The sequence below is a fragment of the Brachionichthys hirsutus genome, chromosome 7 (genome assembly GCF_040956055.1).
Source record: "Brachionichthys hirsutus isolate HB-005 chromosome 7, CSIRO-AGI_Bhir_v1, whole genome shotgun sequence".
In the NCBI taxonomy this organism is placed as follows: domain Eukaryota; kingdom Metazoa; phylum Chordata; class Actinopteri; order Lophiiformes; family Brachionichthyidae; genus Brachionichthys; species Brachionichthys hirsutus.
Window position 1 is genome coordinate 11070636 of NC_090903.1, and position 12629 is coordinate 11083264.

The 12629-nt window shown below is 44.4% G+C and overlaps 1 protein-coding gene across 2 annotated transcripts; it reads right to left on the reverse strand.

The window, feature by feature from the left end:
• Positions 1-220: 220 nt before the first annotated feature.
• On the reverse strand, positions 221-11461 carry LOC137896257 (prolyl 4-hydroxylase subunit alpha-1-like). Of its 2 annotated transcripts, XM_068741799.1 has the most exons (15): positions 11327-11461; positions 8006-8088; positions 7722-7818; positions 7442-7593; positions 7068-7205; positions 6695-6934; positions 6025-6242; positions 5745-5921; positions 4993-5063; positions 2317-2416; positions 2117-2170; positions 1978-2043; positions 1664-1732; positions 1416-1512; positions 221-1264 (listed from the first exon to the last, which is right to left on the reverse strand). In XM_068741799.1, exons 1-15 carry the CDS (start codon positions 11338-11340, stop codon positions 1194-1196), a joined length of 1647 nt encoding a protein of 548 aa, XP_068597900.1. In that variant the 5' UTR covers positions 11341-11461; the 3' UTR covers positions 221-1193. The 2 variants fall into 2 exon arrangements, with proteins under 2 accessions (XP_068597900.1, XP_068597899.1); XM_068741798.1 differs by lacking the exon at positions 11327-11461 and having other exon boundaries at positions 8006-8141.
• Positions 11462-12629: the final 1168 nt, after the last annotated feature.

A 12629-nucleotide genomic window follows, 5' to 3' on the forward strand; every position in this document is an offset into this window, starting at 1 on the left:
ATACTTCACTAACTTTCTTCACTTCTCTTCTCTCGCCCTTGTCCTCCCGACCTGACTGTCAGTCTGGCCCTGGCTGCCACACAAATGAACGAGCAGCAGTATTTAGTGCTGGAGTCACGTGACGCATTCATCGCCCCCCCCAACCATAGATTCACACACACACCCCTAAAGCACAACACACACCCGCCCACACAAACCGAAACGAGCCACTTCATTAGCATGAGTTCAATAAAATAATCTTTATTATAGAAAGAAAGAAAAAAACAATCTCACAAAAAAGTGATTTGGGACATATAAATAAAATGTTTCCTCCTTGGAAGACTTTTGTATTTATTTTTATTTCCACCGTCACCCACCAGAATGAGTCTCTTAAAACATTGTGCATTCAGTTAGAAACAGACATAGACACATCTGTTACATCTAACACCACTTTGATCTGGTTTTGATAGAAGCCTGGTTCATTGTGCATCATATTTCCCCCAAAACTGGATGTTTTTCCAAGTTTCCTTTGCTCTGATATGATATGAATCCATTCAATCCTCCCATAGAGCACTTGTCTGAGTTTTTACTTCAACATTTCTGGAAGGTGAGAATGATACCACTTGTAAATACAGAAACTGAGACATTGTAACTGAAACTGAGACCATTTGTGTGGAAAAACAAAATCCCATACAAAGACATGTTGCTCTGAATATTAGGACAGTTTGAGAAAATATTGAACTGTAATTTTGTAAAAGAAACAGTTTGCAGTCCAGTTGTTAACAAAACAAATCCTTTGATTTCATCTCCACCCACAGGCCAGTGTGCTCTGCTCACGAAAACCAAAAGAAAGGCCTCAGAAAAACAGAGAATGTAGCTTTAAGGTTTAAACTGATGGCAGGATAATCTCACCACACTGCTAGAATTTGTAGAATGCAAAGGAGGAGTGAAAAGTGTTTCTTCAAAACTGTCCGACAACCTGAAAAAGTGTTATCTGTCGTGGTGATTCCCACCCTGTCCAAGGCCCTCGACCTGACACGAGCTGTAATCGCCGGGCTCAGAGTGAAACGGCTGGGAGGACACTGGAGTGTTTGCCGTGAGGGAGAGTGGGTATCTGGACCCCGTGTGTCGTCTGTCCTCTTCAGGAGTTGTTCTTCTGGTCCTGGGTGGTCCACAAGGAAGTGGAGAGAGGGGCGGGAAGTTTGCTTTGCTCATCAGTCGGTTTCATTTAGGCTACAAGGTCGCCGCCACTCCTGGCCTCGTTCATGGATCCATTTGTTTGACACTAAAATAACGATGATAAAAAAAAGACAAATTATTCCAGCCACTTTATTACACAGTTTTAAACTCAACCCCGTGGTCTGATTCTTGGTCACAAGTTAAAATGATAACCAGGATCTGATGAGATCTAAGGAGCCAGACAAAGAGACGCTCACCCCACTTGTTGCCGACCAACACTGGGCATGCTGCATGTCGCGTGCGGTAGTCTCCCTCCCCACTGGGAAACAGATTGTACCAGAACACTGCACTGCCCTGAAATATACATAACCAACAGGCAACAAGGGTTAACAGAAGAGCAGATGGGATGCAGTCCAAAAAGAAAGTTATCACACAGAGGAAGAAAAGGTTGTGTGTTTCTGGTGACCATAATGTTCAGCACAAAGTCTTCAAAGTGAATCGTTACCTTTTTGGGCCAAACGACTGCACCGATATCTGGGAACACTGTGGCTCCGCCAGCCGATACATCACTCATCTACAAAGCAGCCACAGAGACAAAGAGAGCTCAGTCTTTATCTGATCAATCAAAGCTTTTCCAAAGTACATTCAAGGAAGCTCAGGGGGCGACATGATTTGATTTCAAGTTGTAAAACACTACCGGGTATTATTCTTTACACCGGTCTTTGACCTTGTTAACTGTGTACAGAGGATGCAAACGTCTCATGTAATAAAAGTTAATGAAACATTTCCTTCAGTCAGAATCAAGAAGATTTGACTCACGTAGAAGAGCCATGTCGCTATGCGGTTCCCAGTGCCCAGCTCTTTAAAGGCATCCGGCTCGTCTTTCTGTGGAGAGAGTTCCGTCACATCAACACCGCTGAACATGTGTACAAATGTGTGAATCACAAAGGCTCTTTACCCTTCCAAAGTCAAAGTGAGGTTCATATTGACCGCCAACGCCATAATTTGCAACCTGGGGAGAGACAACAAAAAAATTACTCGGGTTTCCAAGTTCACACAGAAATACGATTTAGCAGGGGCACCTGCTAAAATCTATTCAAAAGCATATCAAAGAAGTTAAGCGTCCACAAGCCTGCATTTCAAGAATTGAAGTTTTACCTGCAACTCTTCTGCAGTGTCCACTTCCAGTCCTGAGAGATCTTCAATCCTCTGGTTGATCTTTTCAATATTTGGATGCTCATAGGCGGTGAGCCAAGCACTAGAATACAGGCAGGAAGAGCAGCAATTAAGGGAGAACGACGCTGTACAGTGATGCACACATTTGCCCACTAGATGGGAGCATTTCATCTGAAATAGGCCAGTCATGCTACGCCTTTTGACGTTAGATGTTCAGAATGACGGTGAAGTTAGGCATGACAAAATGAGAGAGAAGTGAAAACACAGGAAACTGGCCCAAGATGTAGAATCCCCAATCGGCTCAGGGTCGAGGGTTACACTCATACAGCACATCCGTGTGCATCTCCGGTTGAAGATGATGACTGTGATGAGTATCTTTATGGATTTAACTTCTGACGCTGTCCTCCATTCACACACACACACACACACACATTCAAACTCTACACCAATGAGACAGATAACCCTCAGCCATCCAGCAGCGTCCGTGATACTGCTGATGTCTGATGAGCCAGCAAGAGTTCTGGAGCTGGGCCGAGTGAAAGAAAATAAATCCTGTTCCTCGCAACCCGTTCAAAGTGTGGTCAAATTCTTCTGAGCGTTTATTTCTGTCTGCTCTTGCTGTTAAAGAGTTCTGCTGTGTTGGTCGGTTATTTTTGTTAAAAATAAAAATGGTTGCAAGAACAAATCCTTCCCAACACTCAGATGTTGGGATATTAAAAAAAAAAGACTTTGATTTATAATTATAATATAACTACAATAATTTTATTCCATTTTAATTATGTCCTGAATTACACGTATATTCAATTTTAAAGATAATTTCAAACACATTCTGTCATAAACCATTAAAGCGTAAGGCTGACTTCATAATTAGAAGGAACGAAGTCATCCAATTTAATACTAACCAAAATCATAAATTAAAACCTCATAAAAACCGACCAATTACTGCACTGGTGCCACTCAGCTTTGTTTACTTTTGCATTCCAGATACTATATCTGTAATGTAGTAGTAGTAGTACTAGAATGCAGTACCTACAGTACTTTGAGTATGCCAACTAGCTGCAGACATTAACCTTTTGCACAGCCGCACCAATGAACGCGGTGTTGGCGTCCTTTGAGCTGCTCGTTCAGGCACAGACAAACCTCATCTGCTGAGCTGCTCGTTCAGACCAGCCAAAAATAGCCAAGGGGCACCACACCCTCGCACCAGCGCGCACCCAAACATTAATTACCATGAAAGAGTGAAGCCAAAGAAAGTTGTGGTCGCCTGCCGATTGTTAAAGCACATGTTTTTAGAGTGGGGTGCACATTTAGCTCGTGACAGGCAATGCATCTTTCAAAGTGGAACAATCAGTTAAACTACAAGGGGACAGCTTCCCGCAAACAAGCATATTCAAATCAAAGTGGCTGGGACGTGCAGCAGGGAGTAAAGATTCGGCGCTCTGGATCTCAGATGAGCTGGAAAGGTCGGTGGGGTAAAAGGAAGCAGATCTCTACTATGAAATCCTGGGCAAACTAAAAGAACAAAGAATTTCTCAGTTACACTGAAAAAAAAGACCAACCGAAGATTGGTTGAGTTTGGTTTACGCGACACTTGATGCAAATTTAGTTTCCACTGAAACCAAGCTCAAGCCTCATCTCGTATTAGCTTTCCCAGTGTAGTGTTCAATCATGTGCATGCGGTTTGCTGCGCACACAGCCGAATGCAGCTAGAGCTCAGAGATAAAGATGAAAAGATGAATGGAGCAGGAGGGAAGGGCACTGTAGTAACCTCTGACCCCTTACCTCTTGGAGACTCTGTATTGGGCTGTGGTAAGTTTCCCAGTTTGAGGGTCATGCACCGTGGCTCGCTTTAACTACAGTAGTTTTCCCCAGCAGGAGGACACAAAAAGAAAAAGGAACGAAGGACGATGGAAGATGAAGCACAAAAGAGGACAAGTGGGAAGTTACAGGAGGAAAGAGGGAGAGAAGACAGGTAGAACTGGTCACTACTCGTCAATGTTATCTCAAGGAGGCCCAAGAAGGCGTTTCACAACAGGCTGCGAGAGACAAACGACGTTTCCAAGTAAGAAAATGCAATGCTGTGGAAGGAGTGCACATCTTGCAACCTAGGAGTGCTCCCTCGGTTGCACATTTGCACATCTTGGTTGAGCAAAAACAACTATGTTAATATGAGCGGCTGAATAAGTAGCACAGTCGGGCGTCAGCTTTCAGCAGCAGACTCCTGAGCAGAAACATAGACAGATCCTCAAAAGCAACACTTCAAAATAGGTTCTCATACGATGTAGGTTAAGCTCAATATGATATGCAGAAGAAAACCCTCTTGTGATTCCTCTGACATTTATATCTGCATCTCTAAACAATAGAAATGATGATTTAAAAGAACAGACAAACATTGCAATACGGCGTTGACCGTAATGATTTATAAGCATGTGACAGTCTATTAATGTTCACGCTTTGTAAAACATCCACCAGTCTCAGTTTGGATCACGTGCTTCAGCTCAAGAGCCTTCAAGTATGCAAGGGTGGGGGAAAAAACCAGTTAAAAACCAGTTTCGCAGGTGGGCGGGAACAGAGAGGAGGCATGAGGAGTTATTAAGCGAAGAGACGGAGCGGGACTTCCTTCCTCTCTTCATTCCTCCGTTCCTGGCTCTTCCTTACCTTTTGCTGATCCGGTATGAAGCAGTCTCCAGCACTCCTGTGATGGGGTTGGAGATGGTGGCCCTGCGTAGCTGTGAAGCCAGGAACACGGTTTACTCACACACAGACACACATGCAAAGATGTGTGTAGGGATGCGAGTTCCGAATCATCTGCCATGACAGCATAGCGGCCGTTTAAAACGACGCTCGAGGGGGGGGGGGGGGTGTTATCGTCACTCCCAGCGCGGTGGACGTTGGCGCGCTGTCGCTGCCCCACGAAGATAAGTAGGGGTGGTAGAAAGATGCGTTTGCATTTGTAGCTTTGTTCAGAATGAAGAGCATTGTCCATGACGGACCAAACCGAGACACCAGACCCAGAACAATGAGAAAAAAAAAAAGTAACAGATGGAAAGAGAAACCAAATGTCAATGGACAAAGTTCTCATTTAAAAGCTACCGATTTTAGGACCTGTGTTGTTGTTTGTGTTGTGATGATATTATTAAGGCAATAATTAACGTTTTGTTAAGAAAAGCTATCAAAAAAATAGAACATTTTAGAACATATTTTGACTAATGGCCAAAAATATATATATATAAAATCTGAAAAACTCGGAAAATATTGAGATGGCATTTTTCATCGATTTCGCAACATTCTTCCCCGCGTGTGTCTGCGTGCCCGACTAACGCAACAACACACAAGACGAACCTCTGGATGAAGTTTTACAATCGCATCGTCTGTCACGATACACACTGAGGCCGCCGACGGTCGCTTACTCGTGGCTTCGCCAGCTGCTTGACCATGTCCATTTCTGCGTCTGAGATGATGTCCAGGTAGCGGACGATGTAGGGGCTGTCCCACTCGTCCTGCTGTTTCACCGGAGCCAGGACGTACATGGGGCTGCGGTTGTTGTCGTAGTATCGACAGAAGAGTCGACTCTGCCTGCGAGGGGTCTGATGGAAAGAAAAGAACGGCAGGAGAGCAGCGGGAGTTGAAGCCAGGGTGTATTTAAGAGGTTGGAGATGGCGTAACTGTGTAACTCTCCGTCTGCCTCACCATTTTATTGCCCTCTCCACGACAAAGCATCTCGTACTTCTTCCTCTCGGGGACCAGCTGAAAAGGAGCCTTCTTTTTGGTCTTTTTCTTCGGCTCAGTTGTCTCTCTTTCCTGCGTCTTTGTCTCCGTTTTAACTTCATTCTCTGCTTCCTTTTTCTGCTTCTCCAACTGGAACTGGAAGTACTTCAGGTTGCCCTTGGCACGCTGGTGTTCTGGGTCTGGAGGAATGCAAGAAGAACACAAATCAACATGGTGAGTAGAAATAGAGACGACAAAAATGTATCGTGACATCGTCACTTCCGAGGCTGAACCAACATTCACGCACAGATAACGTATTATTATGGCTGTGCTCGATTATGTGTTCCAGTTCCAACACTGTAATGTAAAAAAAAATTAAAATATTGAGTACCGGTACTGCTTTCCATGTTCAAATTCCATTACTAATTAAACTCGAACATTGACACAAAAGGCCCCGAAAATCAGACATAAAAAATAAATATGTTTGTCAGAGCCATTGCAATACTTTTTAATTTGTATGTGTGTGTGGCTTTAAACATTTGGCCTCTGTTCAGAAAGTCATTTTTATTAAAGTGAATGTCGAATTTAGTCTTTGATGTATTTTGAATCCTCTCTTGAAGGAAATCCTGTACCGCTGCGTGAAGGAACTCACCCAGCTCGAGCAGTTGCTTGGTGTAATCCAGGGCTCGCTCCATCTCCCCCTGCTGGTAGATGGCGTAACTCAGGTAGTCCAGCACCGTCACCTTATCTATAGTGGACTCCTCTCCCTCGTCGAGCTGCTTCATGGCCTGGGCCATCCACAGCTCTGTGTGGTAGTAATCAGACTCGGAGTAGGCGATTTTTGCCAGCTCATAACAGTCCTCCACTGTCATTAGGATCTTGTGTGTCACTCCTAGTATGTTGAGGAGGCAGAAGGGAAGCATCGGGGGGGGGGGAACAAGAAGAAACCTCATAGTCACAAGTCAGTTGATTTCTATGTGTGCTAACAAAATATCTTTGGAAATAAGGAGATATAGGGCATTTACCAGGTAGGTCTCCCACTGAGATAGTGTTGGCGTCGAGTCTGTAAGTGTCTTGGAGCCGTAGAAGAGCTTTAGCAGCCCCCGTCTGGTCGTCATCTGTGGGGAAGTACTTTCTCTGGATAGTCAGGTTGGAAATAAATCCTTAGAGAAGCAAAAGGGAAAGGAACCAGAAACATACTGCGTTGAGGATTCGCTCAGAATAAATAACAATCAAACAAAAGGGACTGTGAATGGCTTCTCACAGTGGTCGGTAAAACTTTGATCTTCTGTGACAAGATCAGAGCTAAAAAAAGTCATGAGAAGGAAAGAAATTCCACACAACACCTTTAGACGAGACCGACATCGAACCGTCGTGTAAAGCCTCAATCTTTCCATACCGTCAGTGGTATCGCTGAGAACAAGGCTTTCCAGGTCCCCCCACTCCGTGTTCAGCCTCTTCATCAATTTGAAGGCGTTGACAGGGTGACCCAGGAAGCCCTCGGGGTCCTGCGTGGCCGTGGCTGACAATGATTCCAACTTATCAGCCCACCTATCACAGAGAAGTGTAATCCAATGTTAGTTCCTTTACTTCAGATTCACAAGACATAACTAAATAAGAATTACATTGCGTGTGCGTGTGTGTGTGTTTAATCCATGAGTGTAAACTCTGTCTCTCACTGTTTGACGCGCTCCAGTTTGTTCTCCTCTGCTCTGATGTAGTCCTTCAGCGAGGTGACGAGGTCTTTTTCCGTGTACAACAGATCGGTCATCTGGCCTGACAAAAAAAAAAAAATCAGACACGTTGGGCATCAACACTGCGATGATAAACCATCTTACCAGATCGATGTAAAATAGGACAATGTAAGGACAAGATCACTTTGACAGCAAAGATCAGCAAATCAAACAGAGAGACTTTTTCTTTTCTTTTTCAGCACGAGACTCGTGTTGCCAGAGGGTTTTACCAATGGAGGTGAAGAAGTCGTTGTGAGCGGAGAGCGACTGCAGGCAGCTCAGCAAGAGCAAACACCAACACGGTAACTCCATCCTGAGGAAAGAGCGAGAAAAGGATGCTGCATGATCAATGAAAAAGAAACGCATCACACTCGGGCGACAGTCATACGACTGAATGTCCTTGTCCTCCAGAGAGACTCGCTTGATACGTCTGCCTTTACTCCATCTTGCTCGGCTCTGACCGAATTTAAAACTTGGGTTTAACACCACTCAGGACCGGACACTCTGTCAAACTAATATACACAGCTTAACATTTTCTTGGCAGGAGAGTCGGTTCATTCCGCAGATTAGGAAAAAAGGCATGTTACTGTTGAGTGAGGTCTCAGCTATAAAGAGAAGAGATAAGATAATTTTATTGTTTAGATGAAATGATAAGACAAAGCAATATTTCGGAAAATAATTCATGCAAAATGACTAATTACTCCTCAAAGAAGTTCCTCTGTTCTATTAAAAGCAGACACAAGCGCCACACAGAGTCTGGGAGTCTGTGGCTGGTGTTCACTGCATTTGCTCTGGCACAGCGCTCAGTACAACTGTTAACACTTAGTCTTACATGTGTGTATAAATAATGCTGCTAAATGTCAGGCGACACCATGTGCTAACTTAATGCACTTTTTTTTTTACTTCTACTACACTGGATTTGAATCTATAAAACCACCGCCTGGACATCAATGGTTGCATGAGAACTTTAATTTAAAACTATTTCTTGACCCACACATCTGTACCAACTCTATTTACCTCATCATTTGGCCGATGTTCAAACCTCCCATTAAATAAAATTACTTGGTCTGATGATGAACTCAGAAGGGGAAAAAAAAGCTCTTCATGCAACAAATGAAGCACAAATGGTGAAAGAAACGCAGTACAGGTCAGAGACGAGCCTGCTGTGAACTTCGCGTGACTTAATAGATTGTGTATTTCATGTACGTCACAAGCAAGAGAAAAAAACAAGCGTATATCTTGTTAAAAACATAGTGGGAACAGCATTTATTTCATTTGTGAACTAAACAGGACTCTGCTTGGATTGAAGACATGTCTTAGTAATGTCAGTAATTAATTTTACACATTGTTAATTCCTTCAATTTATAGTCTTCATTTAAAGTCATAGTGAGGGCACACAGATAAAGGGCTACCCACTGAACAGTAGTAAAAATACTCCTCATACACATACACATGCTTCAACACACACACACACACACACAAGGAGCCATGCAAAAACTCACGGGCACCTTCAGACTTGTTTACACCTGGTGGCAAACTAAACTTAAGCCTTTCACAAGGAGCTGGAAACAGGCTCGGGCAGGCCCTTCAGCAATAAAAAGAAAACTCCTTCATATGACATTTCTGTTCAGCTCAGCAGCAGGAAGTAAAAAAGGAAGAAAGCAAATCTATTCTACACGTAAAAAACAAAATTATAAAGACCTTTAATCCAAAAATCAGTGGTGGAACTCTGTTCGTAAGACTATAATACGCCCCTGTGGGTTCACAACAAAAGCCGACAACATATCATGTGTACAATGAAGAGTGATTGCTACTGTGTCCCTGTTGTTATGATGATGTCATAGGAAAATGACACAAAGGGTTAGTTATCATTTGGGTCCGACATGCCGGACAGGAATGAGCGGTAGTGAAAGTGTTACCAGGCGTTTCTGAGGTTTGTCAGAAAGTTATTTTAGGATCCGCCAGTTGACGGCGAGATGCTGAATTCCAGGCGTTATTAAGTTATTGTCATTTCTACCACAGTATCTGCTGAAAATGACTTAAAACAAGCCCCTGAAGCGGCAACAGATGAGAAAAGGAGGTGTTTCTTGAAGAAGCCAAGCTCTTCTGAAGATATGACACAAAAACCAAGGAGCATACGGAAAGTAACTGAGCCGTCATCGGGGCTGCGTTCTGCTTTATGAAACTTAAGACGCCAGTACCGATACCACCAGAGTACGTCATCTGATAAGTTCTTTTATTCAGTGCTCAATGGAGGTGATTATTATTTCCAGTTTGACCTGAAATAACTCCACATTTTATCGTGCATTTTCATGAATGTAATCTAGCGTTGGTGGCAGCTCAACAACGCCCGATGATAGCAGGAGCACGTAACGGCTAATAAAAGAGCGCCTGCTCTGACTTTGAATAGTCGTACATTTTAGGATTTTTTTTTTTTTTAGGCATTAAGTCATATTGTATCAGGTTTTTTCAGTTGATACCCGGCTAAACGCACCCCTTATATATCACATATATAAGTTGCACATTTATCCAGAGCATCCACCACATCTGCTTTAGAACATTTCGCCAGCAGATAATTTGTATTTTCCACAGCCAACAACCAAATGACACCGATCAACCTTGAGAGACTTAAAAAGCACAGTTTTATTGAACAGATCTCAGAGTGGGTTTTGTTCCAGCAGCTTCTCAGAGCAGACTCCGGCTGTCCCTCTCCAGTCTCTCTCCGAGCTTCGGCTGGGGGAGTCGGATAACACAGGACGTGGATGCGGAGAGAGGACTGCCACGTCCTCGCCCCTCCCCAGCGGACAAACTTATGTGAGGAATGAACGTCGCTCAATGGAGTCGCACTCACCCCCCCCCCCCCCCCCCCGCATTAAACAGCCGGTAAATAGTGCAGCAAACTGAAGAGACAGCACGGATGAGCCGGGGGGGGGGGGAGATTCGGCTGTTTATTGACCCCCTAAGCTAGCTTAAATAGTTAGCTAACTTGCGAAACAAGAATACAAAAAATATATAAAATATTACAGCAAATACTGGCTGTTACAAATACTGCAGAGTAGAAGATGGCAAACTGGGTTACTTTAAGTGTGCAAAGTTCTTTAAAAACAAGTAGCCGTCTGCGTGTTGAAGTTTATGCGCAGAGAGAACGCAGCAGCAGCAGCATCACACGCTGCGTCGCTCTGGAATGTCCTAGCAACGATGCTAGCTAGCGCCACAAGCTAAACACCAGCCCGGCTGACTTCTCATGCTAATTTCAGCTTGGACTACACTATTGGGTTTATTTTTAAACTGCACCCCCCCCCCCCCCCCCCCCCCCATAATGTTTTAAACGTATCACATTATTCACATTCGGGGAAGCTTCGTTTACGTCAGCGGGTTCATCCATGTTAGCTAGCTATAGCTGTCCCACATTATTAAGTCCAAACTCTTTAGCCGAGTTTAAACTCGCTGCGTTCAGAAGTCGCTACTGAAAACAGGGACTGAAATGTGGGTCCACACACAAGCTATCGGGCTAGCTGCTGGCCTGCATATCTCATTATTGACATGTTTACCTTAACGAGAGCATCCTGCAGCAGAAATGCGCGACCGGGGTTGAGTCCTTTAACTGCGAAGCCGGTAATCAGTCCGTCCCGTCCTGTGCGTAACGCGTCGATGAAGTCCTGGCCATCTGGTGGACGCGGCTCTCCTTCCAAGACTGCTACGTGCAGATTCTCACATGCACGGATCCTCCTGCTCGAGGGGATCTACTTTCTGGGTCGTCGTTGGTAACCGGGTGTGGGAGGTGTCTGCTTGTTTTGACCCCGTGGTGATAGAATGGAAGTTAAAGTTTTTAGGTTTTTTTTTTTTTTTTAAGTGATGGCATTCAGAATAACTTTGCGAAATTATTTTTGGTCCAAGCTGAAAAGAAAAAAAAAATCACTTTTCCCACTTCTCCATTGACGTCAGAACCGCAACTCACACTGACAGCTACAAAGACCGAGACAAAAAAGCGAGCTGCCTGCACAGGCAGGCAGCTCGGTCTGGCTCTCTGCATGGGGGAGAATCCATGTGGAGATGCTGAACAGCAGAAAGGAGGCACCTCCTGCTTCCAGGAGAAGGAGCAGATGGAGAAGGAGATCCATGGCCTGAATGAAAGCCCTGCTGGCTCATACCAAACAGGAGGAGGTGGAGGTTCTGGGGTCACACAGCTGAACATCCAGACCAGGCTGGAGCAGCAGACTTCCTGCAGCACTGACCTCCAAACACATGGACAGGCTCAACGCCTTGAATAAAGGTCTGCAGCAGGAGAGGGCCTCCCGTGATGACAAAACAGCATGGACTCTGGAAGAGGCTGAGCTTTGGCTTCAGACCAGTGGGGTGAACTGGCAGGAGGAGAAGCTGTCTCTATTCAAGGACCAGCAGGAGATCCAACACACCCTGAAGGAGCAGGAAGTCAGAGATCAACCGGAGCAAGTGAAAGGAAGGAAGAAAAATGCTCTCTTCTACAAGAGACAGACGCTCTGAAGACCCCTCTGCAGCTGAAGGAGCAGGAGTTGAGGAGGCCCCGAAGTCCCAGCTGGAGAAACTTGAGAGGCCCAGCTCTAAAAGAAGAAGATGGAGGAAGAAGAAGAAGAAGAAGTGGTACGGGAGGTTGTTCAGCTCATTGCAGATCTGTGGTCCGGAACAGAGAGCCGATCTGGATCTGAAAGACTGGACAAATGTTTTTTGTCTTATTAACCTTTGAACACTGAATTATAATTTTTTTTAAGTCATGTTTGTTATTATGTCACCTTTAATGCATAATTAGTGTTCTGTGCATGTTACCGTTCGTAATTATTAAAGCTTTGAACTACAGCTCGTTTCCTGTCCTGTAAT